We start from the raw sequence: 21,265 nt of genomic DNA on the forward strand, positions 1-21,265 counted from the left end.
ATATGAAAAAGAGTTGGTTATATGAAGTTTAACATACTGGGTCAGACCAAAGGTCCATCTAGCCCAGTATCCTGGCTTCTTACAGTCGCCAGTGCCAGGTGCCCCAGAGGGAATGAACAGAATAGGAAATCATCAAGTGATCCATCCTCTGTCGCTCACTCCCAGCTTCTGGCAAACAGAGGCTAGGGACACCATTCCTGCCCATCCTGGCTCATAGCCATTGATGGACCTATCCTCCAGGAATTTATCTAGTTCTTTTTTTGAACCCTATTATGGTCTTGGCCTTCACAACATCCTCTGGCAAGAAGTTCCACAGGTTCACTGTGCATTGTGTGAAGACTTCCTTTTGTTTGTTTTAAATCTGCTGCCTATTAATTTCATTGGGTGACCCCTGGTTCTTGTGTTATGAGAAGTAGCAAACAACACTTCCTTATCTACTTTCTCTATACAAGTCATGATTTTATAGACCTCAATCATTTCCCCTTAGCCGTCTCTTTTCCTAGCTGAAAAGTCCCAGTCTTATCATACGGAAGCCTCTCCTCATATGGAAGCCATTCCATACCCCTAATAATTTTTGTTGCCTTTTTCTGAACCTTTGCCAATTCCAATATATCTTTTTTGAGATGGGGCGACCACATCTGCACACAGTATTCAAGATATGGGCATACTACGGATTTATATAGAGGCAACATGATATTTTCTGTCCTATTATCTATCTACCTCAATTATTCCCAGCATTCTGTTCACTTTTTTGAATGCCGCTGCACATTGAGTGGATGTTTCCAGAGAACTATCCACAATGACTCCAAGATCTCTTTCTTGAGTAGTAACAGCTAATTTAGACCCCATCATTTTATATGTATAGTTGAGATTATGCTTTCCAATATGCATTACTTTGCATTTATCAACATTAAATTTCATCTGCCATTTTGTTGCCCAGTCACCCAATTTTGAGAGATCCTTTTGTAGCTCTTTGCAGTCTGCCTGGGTCTTAATGTTGGATCATATTAAAGAAGTTCTGTATTAAAATCACAAATGAGTTTGATTCCCCATAGTTTAAATTCCAGGGTATTACTAATTAAGAGGTCTCTTGGTTTTTGGTACTGTTTCTCTCCCTCTCTGTGTGAAACTTGCAAGCTGCTAATTGTGTTAGTACATTCTAAGACAGAGTCTGTTCTCAAAGCAATTCTTTGTAACAACAACTACTCACACAGAGAGAGACTCAAAGCAATACTCTCTAACAACATGTTTAAGGAGGATGAATTCAAACTGGAACAGGTACAGAGAAGGGCTACTAGGATGATCCGAGGAATGGAAAACTTGTCTTATGAAAGGAGACTCAAGGAGCTTGGCTTGTTTAGCCTAACTAAAAGAAGGTTGAGGGGAGATATGATTGCTCTCTATAAATATATCAGAGGGATAAATACCGGAGAGGGAGAGGAATTATTTAAGCTCAGTACCAATGTGGACACAAGAACAAATGGATATAAACTGGCCACCAGGAAATTTAGACTAGAAATTAGACGAAGGTTTCTAACCACCAGAGGAGTGAAGTTTTGGAACAGCCTTCCAAGGGAAGCAGTGAGGGCAAAAGATCTATCTGGCTTTAAGATTAAACTCGATAAGTTTATGGAGGAGATGGTATGATGGGATAACATGGTTTTGGTAATTAAATATTCATGGTAAATAGGCACAATGGCCTGTGATGGGATATTAGATGGGGTGGAATCTGAGTTACCCAGGAAAGAATTTTCTGTAGTATCTGGCTGATGAATCTTGCCCATATGCTCAGGGTTTAGCTGATCACCATATTTGGAGTCAGGAAGGAATTTTCCTCCAGGGCAGATTGGAAGAGGCCTGGAGGTTTTTCGCCTTCCTCTGTAGCATGGGGCATGGGTCACTTGCTGGAGGATTCTCTGCTCCTTGAAGTCTTTAAACCACGATTTGAGGACTTCAATAGCACAGACATTGGTGAGAGGTTTTTTGCAGGAGTGGTGGGTGAAATTCTGTGGCCTGCATTGTGCAGGAGGTCAGACTAGATGATTATAACGGTCCCTTCTGACCTAGATATCTATGAAAAAAAAAAACAGAAACAGCTCCCAGAGACTCCCCGCCCTTTTGTTGTATTCATCTCGCTTTGTTAACAATTGTGATTAAAACAGAGATAGAGGATGTATGTGGATGGATGCCTGGTGTGGATAATAACTGAATGATCAGGAAGGTGCCAGCCTAAGAATCCAGTGTCCACCAGCTGAAGAAGGTGTCAAGTGGAAATAACCAGAGGACCCCCGGAGGGCAGACTGGAATTCACCCAACAGCCTCAAGAATGGGAGAACCAAAGAACAAGATAACATCTGGCAGCACGGAGCCATCAGGAATGTGCCATCTGCAGATTGATTCAGCAACAGCATGATGAAGCAATTCCCATAGACTGGCATAGGAAGAAATTCCTATAAAAAATGGACTCTAGAAAATGAGAACTTTGGAGTCTGATTCTGTAAACCAACTTCCAGGAGCATCAGATGAGCATCTGACAAGGCCCTGCTCCCTCCTCGTGTCCAGGCCACCTGGCCAGTGGCTTGGCATGAGCAATTCTAAGGCTGGTAATTATGATAACAACCTTGCAGAACCTGTGTGTGTGTATGAATGAATGTGTGAATAAATATGAAATTGAATGGAATGTTATAGCCATAACTAACTGCTTACTATGATTCTTTCTGTATTCACAAAAAATGTGGCATTTTGCCTTTTCCCCTTTAATAGGATCCTGCTGGTTTTTATTTTATTGGTATAACATTAACTATCTTTAGTAATTTTGTATCATCTGCAAATTTTGCTACCTCACTGCTATTCCTTTTTCCAGATCATTTATGAATACGTTGATAGGACTTGTCCCAGAACAGACCCGAGGGACACCACTATTTTCCTGTCTCCATTCTGAAAACTGATCATTTAATACCTACCCTTTGTTTCCTATCTTTTAACCAGTTACCAATCCATGAGAGCACCTTCCTTCATATCCCGTGGCTGCTTACTTTGCGTAAGAGCCTTTGGTGAGGGACCTTGTCAAAGGCTTTCTGAAAATCTAAGTACATTATATCCACCGGATCCCCCGGGTCCACATGCTTGTTGACCCTCTCAAAGATTCTAGTAGATTGGCGAGGCATGATTTCCCTTTACTAAAACCATGTTGACTCTTCCTCAACAAATTATGTTAATCTATATATCTGACAATACTGTTCTTTATTATAGTTTCAACCAGTTTGCCTGGTACTGAAGTCAGGCTTACAGGCCTATAATTGCCAGGATCACCTCTGGAGCCCTTTTTAAAAATTGGCGTCACATTAGCTATCCTCCAGCCATCTGGTACAGAAGCTGATTTAAATGATAGGTTACAGACTACAGTTAGTAGTTCTGCAATTTCACATTTGAGTTCCTTCAGAACTCTTGGGTGAATACTATCTGGTCGTCGTGATTTACTGCTGTTTAATTTATCAATTTGTTCCAAAACCTCCTCTAATGATACCTCAACAATATAGATGTAAAATACAATTAGGAATAAATAAAGCTTGGTTACTATCTACCATGTTACAAAAGTATTTAATAGATTTATAGGATGGAATTTTTTTTAATCTTTCAGGGAGATTTTCTCCCACTATTTGTCCATTTCTCCCCACCCCCCACACTTTGTTCAAGAGCATCCATACACACACATTCTTTTCTCTTCACACCAAAAAATTTTAGTATTATATACTGTGAAAAGTAACAATCTTAAATCCAAATCAGGACTGAGTCTCAACAATAAGTAATCTCTATTGTGCCCTCTTAGCAATAATGGGAAAACTGCTCATTTGAAATGTATATATTTCAAATTTTTGAATAAGACAGGGAGGTACCCGATTTTCAGAAATGACCACTGATTTTGTATCCACAAGTAAGAGCAGGCACAAATTATTATGACCCATATTACAGCATTCAACTATCTATTATTGCCCTTGCAAATCAGGAGGATAGATGTTCAAGTGCCAGAAAATGAACTGTATTTATTTGAGCCATTAACTTGCACATGCAAGCATCTGGGATGTGTGGAAGAACTCTCTAAACCACTTATCAGCTCTGCACCTCAAACCCATGTAGGAGAATGGGCGAGGAAAAGGAAAGACAGACAAGACTTCTGGCCACATATGTTCTACCCAAACAGACAGGGATACGGCACGGCTGTTCAGTCCCGGAGTAGCTGCTGAAGTGCAGGCACATGAAAATGTAGTGTCGTTATCCTGCAATCATGACAGACTTACAAGCTAAAATGACAGCACACAAAGTACTGTCAAAAGCAAATAAATAAGTAAATTTAAAAATTGTTTTTTTCCTTTAACCTTTCAGTTTATTTACAATAATACTGAAAAATGTTCAGGGAGAAATTATTTTTGAGATGACAGTGTCTCTTTAATTGTGCACATAGATTCAAACATGAATGAAAACATAAGCAATATGTTCATGGGAGAAAAATCAAGTTACGTACCCCTCTATGTGGTGGGCCACTTCTTCGTTCATGGGCAAAACTTCGGCCCTCCTCATAGTCTCTGTAGTCAACATGACTATAGTCATCATATCTACTGTAACTTCCTTCTGCAGGTCTATCTAGTAGTGGTGGTTTCTTGGGTGCAACATTAACTACTCTATGGTAGTCATCCTAAAAATACAAAACAAATATAAAACACACTACGTTTTATTTTCACAACAGACTTCCAGTAGTAAAACACAAAAGTTTAAAAAAAAAGGGGGGCGTACATGGTGTACATGAACGTGGTTATTCCCAAAAAAAATATTGAACGGCAACATTCTTAAAAAGGGTACATACTTAAGTGTGGAGAAAACATGCAAGAAAAACAGCAAGCAAGTCTGATGATGGATAACACATTACATTTATATGGTGTCTAATCTGATGTAGCATCCCAGCCATCTTGTGTTTATAGTGAAATGTCACAAAAGCAGTCTGTGAGTTAGCTTTGAAAGCCTAAAAATCAGGTCTCATTTTTTTTAAAAAAATTACTCCAGTTTAAATTTCTTATATGCTTTGACACCAATTTCAGAAATGATGGCGATAAAGAAAATTATCTTCAGCAACGCCTCATAAATAAGGGCCTGTCGATAAATGTAATTTATTATTTGAATGTCAATAGTGTACTCAAAATACATAAACATAGAGGAGGTAGTGGTTGCTCAAAAGAAATCAATCTGAATAGAGAAGTAATACAATTCTGACACAATGCAGTAGATCACCAGAGGATGCATTCAAACGAGTGTTTTAATGCTTGCATTTTTGTTTTATTTTTTCTAAATAAGTGTTGCAACACTGACAATGGATTTAACGTGTCTTATCTCTGGTTTTTTGGAATGTATAATTCTTCCAGTACAGTTCCTTCAGAATAAAACTTAATATACCAGTTATCTATTCAAGAAATGTCCACCCCACAAGTTTGGTTTAGATTGGCTGGAACACTTTGTTCCCCTTAGGTTAAACAACTTTTTTTTTTTTTCTGTTGTGTCATGATGCATGGATCTGGTGTAACCATGATGCATCTGACTTCTTGTTCTCAACCTCCAGTTTGTCACCTGACTCGGTTCCCGACTCGTGGCTCTGATCTACAGTTTGTTTCCTGCTTCTGACCTCCCAGTATCCCAACACAGAGAATTCTTGACTCCTGTCTAGTGACTGTGGACTCTAGCTCTGACAAGTAGGTCTGGCCACCCGTGACCTGGCCGTGATAGCTTATTATTGAGGAGGGGTGTATGTGTGTGGCAGGGTATTACTTAATCACCATCTCATGTCAATGTGCCATATCCTGTCACACTCTTAAGAAGTGAATTTTATGCAGTATTTCCCCCTTTGTGATTGGCCCCCACTATCACTATGGAGCACAAAGGTCACATATGGGAGATAAAGTAGTCAGCTAGCTCCATGCTCCAACATGTTTCCATGGTTTTGACATCACCAGTACACAAAGATCCTTAGTTTGGTTACTGAGGGCATCCGGCACATATTGCTGAAGATGCAAATGTAGCTTTCTAGAAGTTGAACATATTCTATGAACTGTTGGTACGTAAAAAAAGTAAGTGAAATCCTGAGAGCCAGCCCTTAACTTTTAAATTTCCTTCCTTTACCAATTTAAATCAAACCCTAAGAGCTAAACTTTCAGTGGTCTTTTTTTAGGAATGCCCCAATACAGAGGCAGAGCCCGGCATTTGCACATGCAACCTTGAGGGGGAAAAACAAACATGAAAAACAACCCTTTTTCAAGTTGTAGTCACAATCTAATGCTTTGAAACTTTCAGCAGGAAGAGGTATATTAGGGTCACAGACTGTTAATACATTATAAATAAACTTGCTGACAGCCCAGCAAGTTTACTAAAGGGCAATCAATTACAGACACCTAATGAAAAAAAATAAAATCTCACTCCATAGACTAGATACAATGTAGAGGCCACACGTATACAAAATATCACAGGGCTTGATGAACCATTGAAGGCAAGCTATCTCATGGAATACCATTCCTAACATATACATTAGGCTTATGATTTGGTGGCCCTGAAAGAACATAAGGTCTGAAGCTATATTAGAAGTACTCACCTATCTCAATCCATCCTAAAGATTACATCACAAAACTGTAACAATGACATATAGAAAACACAATTTTAAAGTGTTCCAACAGTAAGAATATTGTAAAGGTGTGAACAATATTGTGTAGAGTATGGGCAACTCTGCAAAATCCTATTGTCTGGCATTTTATCATTTGCCAGCAACTGAGATCTCAGTCTACAATAGACTTTATTTTGATATGTTACATTCAGTTTCAGGACCAAGCTTAAGGCTCTTGTTCTCTTGAATAGTAGAGACAAGACACACACAGATACGCCAGTCATTAAAAATTGACATAAAATATTCCAGCACAGGAACAACATTCATATCCTTGTCATCTGCCATGAAGACTGATAATTATGAATGTGCGAATGATATTTTACATGACCATCCAAAAACAAAATTAAAAAAACTCCTTGCCCTGAGCAAGTAGAATTTTGCAAGTCTGGATGTAACACTCAGTGGTGATGAAGGAAATTGCCTTGCAGTAGCTACCTCAAAGCAACAGAGCAGAACCAGAAAAAGCCACATATCCTACCTTCATAGTATAATAAACTGAGATTGGCAAACCAAAGTTTTGCCATTAATTTTTTTGGGAGGTATATCAGTAGACTCTACTGGTCATGCCACTCTCTTGTGATGTTATTTGGAATATAAACCTACAGTTGGGGTATTTGTTTCAGTCTCTCCTGTATGATAATATTATTATACCTCCTCAATGCTCAGAGATTTTTCCTTTATAGCTAAACTTACGCATAAACCTCTGTAATGTGTGTGCTATACTTGTTTCCTAGAGAGTTTGAAAGACTAATAGAATTTAAGAATTTTATTGCTGTAATGGTTACATTAAGTTAGCAAATTGTTAGACAAACCAAATGTTACTTTGTTTAAAAAAAAAATCTAATATCTGTAAAAGTCCATCTGCCGTTCCTTTTGTTCTATTGCTGGTAAGACTACTCGAGGAGCAACTGAGTATCTGACTAAATACCCTGTTCAAACTTATCTGGTTTCCAGTTTGTTGAAAATGGAGAAATTTTGCTGACCCCTGTAAAGTTAAAACATCACACAACAGCCAAAACACCAATACACTGATCAACAGAAAGAGAGAGCCACATACACCTTGTGACACTAGTTACCAATACCAGTAAGTTACAAAAAGTGCAGGCTGAGAATATGTGATGGGAGAGTGAAATAAGACAAAAGGTAGCCCAGGTCAATTGAACAACCACTAAATCTCCAAGATTCACTAAGAAGAGGGGAAGGACACAAAGTAGACAGCAGAGACTGATACCTGAGGTTTTATGTTGCCAAATACATACTGTGTACCCTGTAATCAGAAATAATTTAGAAAATGTTCTTTAAATTCTATTTAACTGCAACAGCTCAAAAGCTAAATTTAAGAGTGATTTTGATTTCTCTCTTCTCCAGATATTCAGCTATAGAAGAAAACAGTTTACCTACTTTGTTCTTTTTTATAGCTTTGTAAATGTTTGTGTTTACTTTTAAAGACCTAAAATAGGTAGCTGAAATTCTAATTTTACAACTGAGAACAAAATAAGTTTTATAAACAGACTGCATATCATTAACTATACTGCAAAAAGAAAAGGAGTACTTGTGGCACCTTAGAGACTAACCAATTTATTTGAGCATAAGCTTTTGTGAGCTACAGCTCACTTCATCGGATGCATACTGTGGAAAATACAGAAGACGTTTTTATACACACAAACCATGAAAAAATGGGTGATTATCACTACAAAAGGTTTTCTCTCCCCCACCCCACTCTCCTGCTGGTAACAGCTTATGTAAAGTGATCACTCTCCTTATAATGTGTACTGTTTCCTTTGTAATTAATATCCCAATAAGTATCTAATAGGCAGCTGCTGCTCTTGTATTTTCAATACTTAAGGTTTAAACTTTTGCTTAAATCTTTGCATACACCAACAGCATTGTTTCTTACTGCTCTACGTAAGACCCTGAGTTCACAATCTCACCACCTTAGTCCAGTTTTAAAATTTGATAGAGAAAGCCAAAAAAAAAAATCTTTCCAGCAAATTGCATAGCCTCAGTAAAACTGGGAAGAACCTGAATGGCCCATGTTTAACTGCACACAAAATATATTGAACACTTATGTACAGAAGATTATCTACTTGAAGTACTTCCCAGTGAACATCAAACTGATTCTATACAAAGAGCAATGTGGGCAGATCCTATCATCCATGTGGAGTCCAGTTAACTTCATGAGACTCACAAATTCACCAGGTCTGCCCAGGCAGATCCATTTGCAAGATCAGTGCCTTAAATGTTAGTCACAATATGATCTCCGAAAATGGAATTAAATGATAAGAAAAAAAATAATGAAAAGATTCAGCTCTAATAAGTACTATTTTTTAAAAAAAAGGACAAGCCCAATATTTAGACAATATAGCATATACAGTACTTACGTCAGAATGAATTCTTGGTGGGAGTCGTTCTCTTGGAAGTCTTTCATACTCATATCGTCCTTCAGACCACATTTCATCTCTTCTATATGCCACTAAAGATAAAAATTCAAGCAGAGAAAAATATACGTGTTATGCACAGGTAAGAAGCAAGAAGTGTCAAAATAAGAAGTCTCCTACTTGTCCTAATATAACATACTATGCACAGGAAAAAAAAGCAATACGTTCTTTTTGAAAGGGCTTAATTAACACTGGACACTGTCCAGCTAAAAAATGGAAAAGGAGTATTGTCTATTGTTTCCTTAAAAAGTATTAGACTGGAAATCTGATGACAGCGTTGCTCTAAGCCTCCAAAATACGAGACTATAAACTATTTCGAAAACTTGGTAAATATGAACATAGTCATAAAAGTCTGATATACCAGCCTGTTAAAAACCCAATTATTTATTATTCTGACAACCATTTACTTTCTCCATACCTGAACTGTGAAAGTTGCAATTTGGAACGAAAATAGTCTTTATTGAGACTAAGGCCTTTGCTAGGATGAAAAAAATCTTGGTTTGACTTTTTAAAAAGTTCTGCATTGTGCAGTTCAAAAAAGACCCATTGCATGTGTAGCAACAATTAGGATAGTGAGTACATGTTGATGATAGGGCTTATTCATGTGATGCACAGGATAGCAGTACTAGGGTGGCCAACTTTCTAATGTCTGAAAAACGGACCTCCTGCCCCACCTCTTGCCCCAAGGCCTCGCCCACGGCTCCACCTCTTCACACAAGGCCCCCCCTGTCACTCACTGCTCTCCCCCCTCAACTCCAGTGTGAGCAGCCCAAAGGGACTTGCAAACCACAGCTGCAGCAGCAGGCCACCTGGAAGTGAAGGTCAGAAGCGCGCTGTGGCTGCCCAGGAGCAGCCAGGTAGCCCCGCACCTCCCTCTGCGCTGCCTGCCCAGCAGCCCCCTTCCCTACCTTCTCAAGCCCTCCCCACTCCAGAGCTGCCTGAGAGTGCAGCTAGGGGAAGCCCTGGCTGGCGGGGCAGTTTGCATACTTTCCTTCCTGGGGAACATTCCATGCCCACTGAGAGCCCCTTACACCACTCGCCATGGGTCCCCGCACTCTGTCTTCCACCGCAGCCCTGCAAACTGCGCTCCTCAGAGGGGCAGCCTGCGGCCCGAGCAAGTGCATGTATGCTGCTGCGGGAGCTTCCACTTCAGGCCCAGGCAACAGGCTTCCACTCCCACTCCCGCCCACGGTAACCAGACTTTTAGACACTGCCAGGTTCCCTGTTCAACCAGACTTTCCAGTCGAAGACCGGACATCTGTGAACCTGAAGCAGCACCAGTCCACTATACACAGCTTACAATCTCCACTTGTACAAAAGCCCTTCCCCACCAACCCTGCATACAAATGTTACTGCAACGTTAAGATTGCACAGTTAAAATCAGTCAGGAAATGCAAAAAAAAGTAATTCACTCCACTTTCTAATAAGGTTGAACAATTCCAAAATATTATATTTCATTTTCCATTTAGCCTTTCCATGGATCAGTTTAGTCATCTGTAAAATTACAAAAGCATGATACAGAACTCAGAAGAGAGCTGGGAAGCTTAGCATGTTTAATGTGTTTTTAAATCAGATGAAAGGTACTCTATATATACAAAATATTTGTAAAAATTATGGTCTCTGACAGAATGCAAAATCTCTTTTTCTTGGAATTAAATTAATTAGAATTTCTATTCTTAAATAATCTGTTTAAAGTGTATCCAGGTTTGAGTACAACCATTACTGTAATAAGAAAACCTCACAATCCAGCATGTAACATAATTCACCAAACTGAAGAGATCTAGTAGGAAGTGGCAAAAAATTACGAAAACTGAAAACCCCAATCTGAAATGTATTTTGGGATGGATATAGAAATACAGAAGAAAGACACATCAATTAAATAAGAGTTTGCTAAAATTACATTAAAATTTTTTTCCTCTTGGGTAAAACTATTCCATTTCCCAAAACTATTGGGGAAAACTATAGGGTTCCAACTATTAAAACTGAATGGTCCATAGAGAGGAAAAAACAGCCATAGGAGACGACAGCCGACCTATAAGTCCCACAGTACAGACCCTGTACAAAGTTTTTAATGAGGAAAGTCTTTAATAAAAAAAATAAGGAGCAGGACATGCCAGAAAGAGACAACCCACCGACATTCCGAAGGTGAGGACCTATGAAACTTTCTGGTGTAACCTCATACCAGGAAAAACACCAAACAAAACCAAACCCAGAAAACAACTGTACTCAGGATTTTTTAAAAAGAGTAACCACAAAAATCTGGTAAGAAATAGTGCAATAAATAAGCTTAACTGTTACCACAAGTAGTACTAGTTTAGCTATATATATTTTGCAAAAGAACACAAACAAAAACTTTGTATCTGTACCACTTACTTTTGCGTCTATTTTATCAACCAGTATTTGAAGTCCCATTCAATTAGTTCCTATGAAATTAAAAACAAAAATACATTAGCAAAAAACAAAAAAAACCCACCAAAATACAAAACAAAAAACCACCAACCCTACACATTTAAAATACAATAATTTTGCTTTCTCGCTATTAGTTTTCACTATGAAAATTAATCAGTTGTGGTTTTTTTAATCCAAATTCTAAATGATGAGCTAGAAGAGATCCAGTGTCACTTTCTTCCATCTCCCTGAACTAGTGCAGAATGGTCCACTATCCTAAACCAATGAGATGTAGCCAGTCAACTCAAAAATATCTAATTTCAATGTCTCAACCTTCCACAGCCAATTATTCTAGTCACTTGACCTATCTGCAATATTTAATGTATTTTGGCTGTTTTAATCTGATTAGAAAGACAGAAATAAGAACCAGCAACATGTGACCAACCAGCACTCCAGACTACCTTTGATCATTTTAAACTAACTCCCTAGGAGATAGCACTTTCCCTAGCTATATGAAATATCTGTACATAATTATAGTTTCCACCATTAGAGCCTGTCTACATTATAATTACAAATAAGTCAGGGGACCTATTTACAACTTGGTTCCATTTTAGAACATAGATGGGATTTTAACCAAGTTCCATAATTCGGACACGTCCAAAAATTTGGCCCAGTTACAGAACTTAGTTAAGAGCCTGTCTACCCTACTAAATAGCACTGTGTTGTAACTAGGTCTACTCTGATTGGTTGACCTAGTTACAACACAGGTCAACCTCCAATAGGCCCTTTGTCATCCTCTCTCTAAATTTTTCACATTAAGTACCGATTTTTGTTAGGTGCTTAGCACCCTCATCACTCTTTGAAATCACTGGATTCCCAGATATCCTCTCTGTTGTAGTGGTTAACATTAGAGTATTGCACACTTTGTTGTTTCTATAGGCTGAGTGCATTACACCCACTAGAGCCTCTTACATTCCTCCCTTCCTCTCCACAAGCTCCCTGTGTTCTACCATCCTATTCCTGCTATTTCAGGGACTCCTTGCAACCCCACCCCTCCCCTCATGCCAGTGACTCCATGTGTCCCCCATGTCTACCTTTCAATTTTTCCAATTTTCACCAGAATCCATAAGGTTCTGGCCATTGATGCCTAAACCATTCCCTGAAATTTTGGAACTGATCGGACGTAGCATTCAAAAGTTGGAAACAAACGCCGTCAAATTGAGTGTAAGGCCCTCCTTTGCTTGATCATTTAAGCCACTTCTCGCACTCTGAGGTTTGTGGTTGGCAGTAAGCAAAAATTCCACTCGCCCAAAGTCTTATCAGTTTTCACTGCTGCTGCTCCAAACACTGTGGGCAGTAGTGAAAATGGCAAGAATCATCATAAATATTCTGCTGCCGTTTAAGAATGCTTTGAGTAGAAGCTATCCACTGCACAGCAGCCCTCAAAAAGAGAGGCCAAGAAAGGGATAGAGAAAGAGGCACCCACTGTGAGCAACCAGGTTGAATGAATGATAGAATGCAGATACACACATATGTGATGCCCATCACATCAGTGAGGAAACTTGGGGAGAGAACGAGTAACAGGTATACCTTCCACCGACTCTCACGAGAGTGAGGAGGCTCTGCAAGTGGAGTGGGGAAATGGAGAGAATGCTTCCTCTGTCACGCAGCAACAGAGGGGGCTAAGTACAGACACATACTAGACAGAGTCTACTCTGAAAAATGGAACCTGCAAGCAATCTGGGGCAATATCCTCTTCTTTCCACTCACAGAGGAAAGTATGAGAGAACATTGCCTTTTCACCTCAGCATTGTCCCTGTACAGTGGGGCCCCTATTCCTGTCTCTGCATAGTAGGTTTAATCCTCCATCTTTTAAGTATCTGGTGAAATTTCCACATCTTAGACTATCTGCGACTGCACAGGAATGAGTAGGCAGATAAATAAACTGATGAGATAAGACAGAATAGGGAAATGCAGTATAGACAAAGAAATAAGGACAAAAGAGAGAAGGAGAGGAAGTAGTGAATACACTGCAGAAAAAAACAGAAAAAAGGATGAGTCACTTAAGACAACTCAAGAAAAATACACTATGATCTACTATAGGGAAGAAGAGGAAGAAAATGTGAAATGAAGTCAGGATGAGAAAGATACTATACTTCTCTTGCTTTTGATGTTGCAAGTTATATTATTACAAAATCATTAAACAGAAATTTCACTTGCAACATGACACTACTGAATACACACAACTGTTTTATTCCTTTAAACAGTTACAGCTTGAGGCAGAGACAAAGAAGAATTTACCATTTAAGGGGACTGACTTTGAAGGGAGCATTACCCTAATATCTTTCCTATAGTCACTGACAGAATTAATGATTAAATATATTGTCATCTTTTTATTTCCTCCACCAGCTTCATTGGATTCATGTCTCATTTTCAAATAAGAATTGCTTGTAAACTGTAGTATTCTTGTCCTTGAAAATTCTGTTGCACAAGCTGAAGTTCTATCAGCATTTATAAAGTGCTTATCAATGTGGTATCTATTGGCTGTACGTGCATTAAAAAAGATGCCAAGAATCATCATTAAAATATACTCATGGTTGAGAATGTTATGAAGTAAATTGATTTAATTGGGCTGATAAAGATACACAAAGTGGTGTTAGACACTTCATAAAAATTTCAAAACAGAACTATTTTAAATTTTCATAAAAAAAGCTACTAAATTTATTCAACAATTTATACATACAACCATAAAATTAAATAGCGTAATTTATTTTGAGTTACAAAGAAAATGAAATAAAACTTCTATTGACTTCAGAGGAAGTAAAATTGAGTCTTTATTCTCCTTTGTAATTGAAATATCTTGTATTTATATTGAAGTTTTCCTTTAAATGAAATATTCTGTTCCAAGCAGCTTCAGCTGTAGAAGAGACCACAGGTCTGTGTGTCTAAGTATTTCTAATGCACCAATTACTGTGATATCTGAATGATAAGTAGGATAAAGTTTACACAACAGTGATTAACTGAAAGTCTAACTTGCTTTACCTTTTGCTGATTCAGCATAAAAAGTAATTCTATGTAGTCCACCATCCCAGTCAATTTTAAGTGTAATGTCTTTTAAAGCTCTAGCACAAAATCTGTGTTGTATGAGCATTATTAAGGAAAAACCAAATTTGGATTAAAAGTTAATAGGCTTTAATAGTTTTATTACAAAAGAAATATGGGCTTCCTGAGGGTTATTTAAAGCATTCATGTGCTGAGGTGATGTGCATGAACATACATTTGTAAATAAACAGCTGAAGACCAACATTTTCAAATAAGAGTTAACTAAGTTCCCATGTGTGGGATTTTTTAGTGACTCAAGGTGGTCAATCTATTTTGTTTATCAAAAAGAAGGTCAAAGGGTGACTTGATCACATTCTAAGTACCTACATGGGGAACAGAAATTTGATAACAGATGCTCTTGAATTTAGCAGAAAAAGATATATCAAGATCCAATGGCTGAAGCTAGACAAATTCAAACTAGAAATGAGGCACAATTTTTTTTTAAACCACGAGGGTAATTAACCATTAAAGCAACTTACCAAGGGTTGTGGTGCATTCTCCATCACTGATCATTTTAAAATCAAGACTGTATGTTATCATAAAAGATATTTTCTAAGTCAAACACAGCTATTGGACTTGGAGCATGAATTAATTCAAGGAAGTCCTTTGATCTGTGTTATAAAGGTGTTCAGACTATGATCACCATGTTCCTTTCTGGCTTTAAATCTATGACTGAACAAAGATTTAAGAAGATGAAATGAGATTTTCAAAAATACACAACAACATAGGCATTTAAGAAAATAATTATCTAAATACAGACAGGCTCCAATTTTTAAAAATTTAGCCAAAAACTTCATTCATATGAAGGCTGATCATACATTTTTTTAGTCATCTGCACAAATATCATCTGTCGATATTTGGAAAGTTTCCAAACACCACATATTGGATTGGCCTATTTTGAATCCTGCTTTAACACATGCAATCATGAAATTCTCCAAATCAGTGGGATTACTCACATTAGTAAGGATTTACTGGATCAGACCCTAACATTGTAATACTATATTCAGAATTAACTGCCCTCTCAGTACAATAAAATTTCTCTCAAAGTTGGATACTGTATATTTTGTCTTGTATCCAAACATATGTGATAGAGAACTTCGACCTCCATAATTTTTCTAATACAGTATACTCCTGGATTTCTAAAACCTTATTATCAGAATCCCATTATTTCTGGATAACACAGAGGTTCAGATAATAGAGCAGAGACCCCCCTGCCCGGGGAGGCCATCCTGCTGCTGAATGGCTCCTGTGGCAGTGCAGGGAATGCTCTACAGTTCCACTATCCATGGGAGTGAATGACTGGGGCCATGACAGCAGAGCTGAAGAGGACTCCCTGAACTGCCTCTGGGCCGGTGATACCTGATCTCTTCAGGTGCAAGGTGTAGAGAAGGCTAATGTCCTGACCAGGGATCTCTGCTCTGCCCCACCAAGACCGCAGCCTCCCCCCTGCCTCTTGCGCGTGCAGTAATGCAGGGAGGGTGTACATGTAGCATGTATTGAGATGATGTTTGCTTATTTTCTACAGTAATGTAACATAAGTAGGCCCAAAAATCTATTTCCTAAAAACAGGTTTGACAATAGTCAAGAGAGGCATGGTAAAGTACGAATAAAGTGAAGTGAGACAATTCAGAGATAAATTAGGGCATAACCCCAGTTCATGTTGTAAACACGTTTTAGTCCTAATTGGTTTTTACAAATGTTTTAAATAAAATGTTAATGTTTTGGAAAATGCTATCTATATTGATGGTTACCGGTCGGGCATTGAAGCAGATGTTAAGATAATGCTTAATGTTAAACAGCCAATGAAAAAGTAGAAAATATTTAATTACAGTTACGGAAATACAGGTATGGTAAAAGGAGGATTTAATGTTCATTAATTAAGTGGCATTATTATAGTTGATTATAAAAAGGGTAGTAGGTTGGTTTTAGATAGGCACGCCAATCCCGCATCAAGGTACTGTTAAAGAAAGGATTATATCCACACTCCTTAACCAGAGGCAGAACAGCTATGCATTCATCTTTTCACCTTAGAATGTGAGTAGAAATGCAGTGCATGATCATACTGTAATGCATGATGCTTGAACTATTTTATATTAAATAAAATCCTTAATTTTAATCATTCACTGTGTCATTCACAGTCCTCCACTAAATTAAATTATCTGTAACTACCCTGGAGGTGCAAACCTTAAGGAATTCAGTTTGGTTTTATTCCTTATGTTTAAACTACTAATTGGAAACACATAAATCAAAGGTTACAAGTGGCAACGCAGGGAGCCCTCTGCAGCCCCACTGTTATGGGACCGAGTAGGGCTATGAGAGCAGAGCTGAAGGGAGCTCCCAATTATATGCCCTCTCAATTATATGAACTCCCAATTATCCAAATAAAATCCATTCTATTCAGATAATTGGGAGTATACTCTACTGTGCTACTTAGGCCTGGTCTACTTCTAAAATTGAGATCAACCTAACTACATTAATCACAGCTGTGAAAAATTTCACAACCTCTGGGATGTAGTTATATTGACCTAACAACCATTGTAGATGCAGCTAGGTCAAAAGAAAAATTCTTTCATTGACCTACTTACTGGCTCTTGGAGAGGAGCATTACCTACTTTAATGGGAAAACTCCGATCAATGTAGAAAACATCTACATTACAGTGCTACAGTAGTATAGACACACCCTTATTTATTTACTGTATCAGTTTATATTGCCTCTGGGTCAGTGGTGATTGCTTTTATTGAAGTATTCTCTCAGCTAATGGTGTTTCACCATATGTGGGAGACTTATTCTATTAATACTGTAAACACAAGCTGCCCCTTTGTGGCTTGCTGCCAAGAATCACAGCAAGGAGATTATCACAGCAATAGGCCTTGCTTTGTGCTAGTGCAACAGACCTAATAAAAATTATTTCCTTCTCCACAAAATAGACTAGGATTATGTGGCTCACTTGAAAGTTTTAGGTTTTTACTTAATTTTTATTCCAGCTTTTTCCTCTTCTCAGTAACATGAATAAGATGGAGGGGTTGAGATACATGAGTGACAGCCATCAACAACTTTTGCAATAGCAATCTTTTCTCTGTGGGTTTCTTGTTGAAGGACAGCACCTCAGGAGGAACCCTAGAATTCTCCTTTTTATGGCACAAGGTGGGGAGTTACCTTCTCACCAGAGTGATGTCACTTGCCATTTTGTCACCCTCTCCTCCTTTTGTATTAGTCTTGTAGCTGGTAGGTTTAGTCCTCTACCTATTATGTGCATTTGGTAAAAATTTTAAATATGAGTACTATATGTTTGTAAGGAGGTGGTTGGGGGAGAGAGAGATTGGGTAAATTTTGAAAAGAGAAGTATGTTGCTGAAGGAAAGAGATTTGGAAATAAGTAGAAGAAAGGAGAGGGGAAATCGCAACCTCCTCCCCTGCATAAGAACGTAGGGAAGGAGATGAGGGAGTAGAAAAGAGAAGAAAGAGGAAACAAACAATGAAAATAATTCATGGAAAGATACATCATGATTAAGGATTTGATTTTGGCATGGGTATTTTTATTAAATAGACAGGAGGCAATAAGTCAATAAATCACAGAAATATACACAGGGCAGCATTAGGGGCTAGCAAATGGGGTAATTGCCCAGAACCCCACACCATGGGGGCCCTGCAAAGCTAAGTTATGGGCAGCAGGGCTTGGGCTTTGGCTTCAGTCCAAGCCCCACCTGGCGAGGCTGAAGCCTGAGCCGAAGAAGTGGACATCTGTTAAAGTCACAGAATCCGTGATCTCCCTGACCAAATCATATCCTTGATCATAATCAAATACAGGAAAGAAAGGGAAAGCATGGAGTGGAGGTAGAAAGATAAAAATATAGAAAAAGGGAGAAAAATTACATTTTTAAAGATGTATTAAATAGAAAACTGATTGACAACGTTACAGTTAAATACTGTAAACAATATAAAACTGTTTTATTCCTTCATCTTACAGAAGATATGATCTGGAGTGAGTGGCTTGGGTGTATGGCAGCACATTTATTTTTTCACCTGGCTATCGAGCATTGGGTAAATTTTTCAATTCCTGATGTTTATTCTGGTAAACAGGCAGCCCTCTGTCTTTTGACAACTACAAGCAGTGTGATAAAGAGGAAAAATAAATTACGCTACCTCATCTATTCCATGGAGACTAAACCATCCATCATAGTTATGACTTTTCCACGTTCTTGTACAAAAACCAAACAGTTTTGCCCACAATATATGTATAATTTTGGGAGGATATCCCCATCTGGGATTTCATTCACTGCTCTCGAATCCAGAAACTGAATGGAGGCATTACCCCAGATTACTGAGACATTCTCATCCTGGTACCCCTTCTCAAGTTCTGTGGCCGCTGAAAATATCAGTGGGACGGCAGCGCTGCTGTACTAGAAGGATCTCCCCATCAAACTCTCTGCACTTCCTTGCTTGTAAAATAATGGGTAGATATTACATCTGAACAAATTCATGACACTTCAGACCCTCGTACCTGATGCAAACTCTCCATCATGAACTTTAAGTTCCTTGAAAGTAGTTTTCTTTGCATTTCTCTCCAACCTAGAGTGAATGATCGGGTATGTCAATTTGGGAAACCCACACACAACATGATTCACTGGCAAAGAACTTTGTTAACTCCAAAGTAAGGTTGTATTTGGTGCCCTTGCAGAACATCAAGTTCAGCAAAACTCAAAGCTTCTGAAAACCAGGAAATACAGAGTTAAGATACATTCCCACACAACCTTAACTCTGGAGCTGGCAACAGACACTTGGAATTAGCTGCATGCACTGCAGCTGCATGCACTGTGATAGGTGTAAGTATTGAACAGTGGAGAAATTAGAAGGAGCAGCTTGGAAGAGCTGTGACTGTGATATGAGGTGACCTAAGGAGGATGCAACCCTCTGTGGATGTGTGTGATCAAAGGGAATAGGTACACAAGTATCTTGGAATATCCAGTATATAGCTCATTTCAGCACTACTGTGTGTAGCCTGTCCCAATAGCAGGCACAGTGGTCTTCTGGCCATGGGACTGTCAACAGTTAGGTGGGAGATGAGCATGGTCTATGAGTTTAACGGAACGTAAGTGCAAGTATGGCGTTGTGTGCATAAGGGTGAAGAGGTCATAAAATTTAGCCAAAGTGTTCTTTCTGTCTACACTACAGTGAGTGCTGCAGCTGTGCCACTGCAATGCTGTAGTATAGACACTTACTATGCAGATAGAAGTAATTCCATTGATGTAGGTAATCCACCTCTACAAGTAGCAGTAGCTGCATCTACAACACAGGTTGCGCCAACCTAACCACAGCACTTGGAGTGAAATTTTTCAAAGCCCTGAGCATTCTAGCTAGGTCAATTTAAATGTACACCAGGCCTAAGTGTTTGAGTGTAGGACAGATGCACGTAGTTCCTTTTCAATGTAGTATAAAGGCAGTGTGGGTGTATATATTATGGGTATGGGGGCATCACTCTCAGAGGACACAATTAAGGCTGAGTATTGCCTGGTTTTAGAAATGTGAATTTGAAATACCTTAACTCATTCCTGGTTTTCACAAGTCTGAATTTTACTGAACTCAGCATTCTGGAAGGACATGATATACCTTAACTCTGCATTAAGTAAATTTATTTATCAGTGAATTTTCTAGGGTGGTGTTTTTTTAATCAGGGCTTTGGAGCGGAGCCCGCAGCTGGAGAGCAGAGCAGTGGAGCCGCAGGTTTTTGCCCAGAGCCGGAGCGGAGCCGGAACACAGAAAATCTTGACTGCTCCAGGGTTTTTTTTTCATTTTCAATCCAAAATGAATTATATTTAGCAAGAAAAACCTAAAGGTGCCAAAAAGTTTCAGATTCTATAACAATTGATATTAACATCTACTTTACCACTTTACGTAATATGTCACAGTTATTCTCATTGCAGCCGAAATCAAGATTTAATGTACAGATACAAAATTACAAAGTTTTTTGGAGAGATGCTTTATTAAAGAATCAAGTAATTATCAGACATCCAGCAACACTGCAGACTGCTCCCACCCTTGTGCCAAGGTTAGATGAGTACGCACTCACATCGATTAATTAGATAAGTATGTGTTGATACTTCTTTTGTAAGGGTTGATCAACGAGACGCGCTGAGTGCTGTGATTACGGAAAAGGGCGCCGCAAATGCAACATTTAAGATATCACAAACAGATATATTGCAAAAAAAATAATGTTTTTGTTTACTGCTATATTAAGATATCGCAAGAGATATTAACCACTTAAGCTCATTTCTCACATGGGCTCCCGTTACTGGTACATTTGTACATGCTCCCTTATCACTCCGGTGGACTTATTTTATAGGTCATCTGTTCAACGGTCTTTTGGTAGCGTTGTTTGTCGTTTTAAACTTACTGAAAAAGTCGCGTGCAGCAGGCAGAAAAATATACAGTAAACATTTTTGCATAAATTAGGAGTGATTTTTTTGATATATCCAGAGTGATTGGAAAATGTCCAACACAACTTTGGGGGTGAATCCTTAGGTCATTTTAAGAAAAAAACGTTTCTGTGAACACGTGTCCTAAAATTCTTCCTAAGAGAGCTACAGTCCCTTCAAGGAGGTGATGAAAAGTTAATTTCTGATTAATATCTCAAAAACAC

General features: G+C 38.5%; 1 protein-coding gene across 8 annotated transcripts in view; it reads right to left on the minus strand.

Annotated features, from left to right (window-relative positions):
* The window catches only part of PPHLN1 (periphilin 1), a 143,373-nt gene that overhangs the window by 110,751 nt on the left and 11,357 nt on the right, over positions 1-21,265 (minus strand). For 6 of the 8 annotated variants that reach the window (XM_048836025.2, XM_075124411.1, XM_075124408.1 and 3 more), the window contains exons 2-4: positions 11,512-11,561; positions 9,082-9,173; positions 4,523-4,693 (exon numbers count right to left, since the gene is read on the minus strand). In XM_048836025.2, the coding sequence (XP_048691982.1) occupies positions 4,523-4,693; positions 9,082-9,173; position 11,512 (264 nt within the window). In that variant the 5' untranslated portion in view covers positions 11,513-11,561. Of the gene's footprint in view, positions 1-4,522; positions 4,694-9,081; positions 9,174-11,511; positions 11,562-19,129; positions 19,198-21,265 lie in introns of those variants that run through there. The other 2 variants (XM_075124409.1, XM_075124410.1) reach the window with 2 other exon arrangements.

The sequence above is a fragment of the Caretta caretta genome, chromosome 1 (genome assembly GCF_965140235.1).
Source record: "Caretta caretta isolate rCarCar2 chromosome 1, rCarCar1.hap1, whole genome shotgun sequence".
NCBI classification, from domain to species: domain Eukaryota; kingdom Metazoa; phylum Chordata; order Testudines; family Cheloniidae; genus Caretta; species Caretta caretta.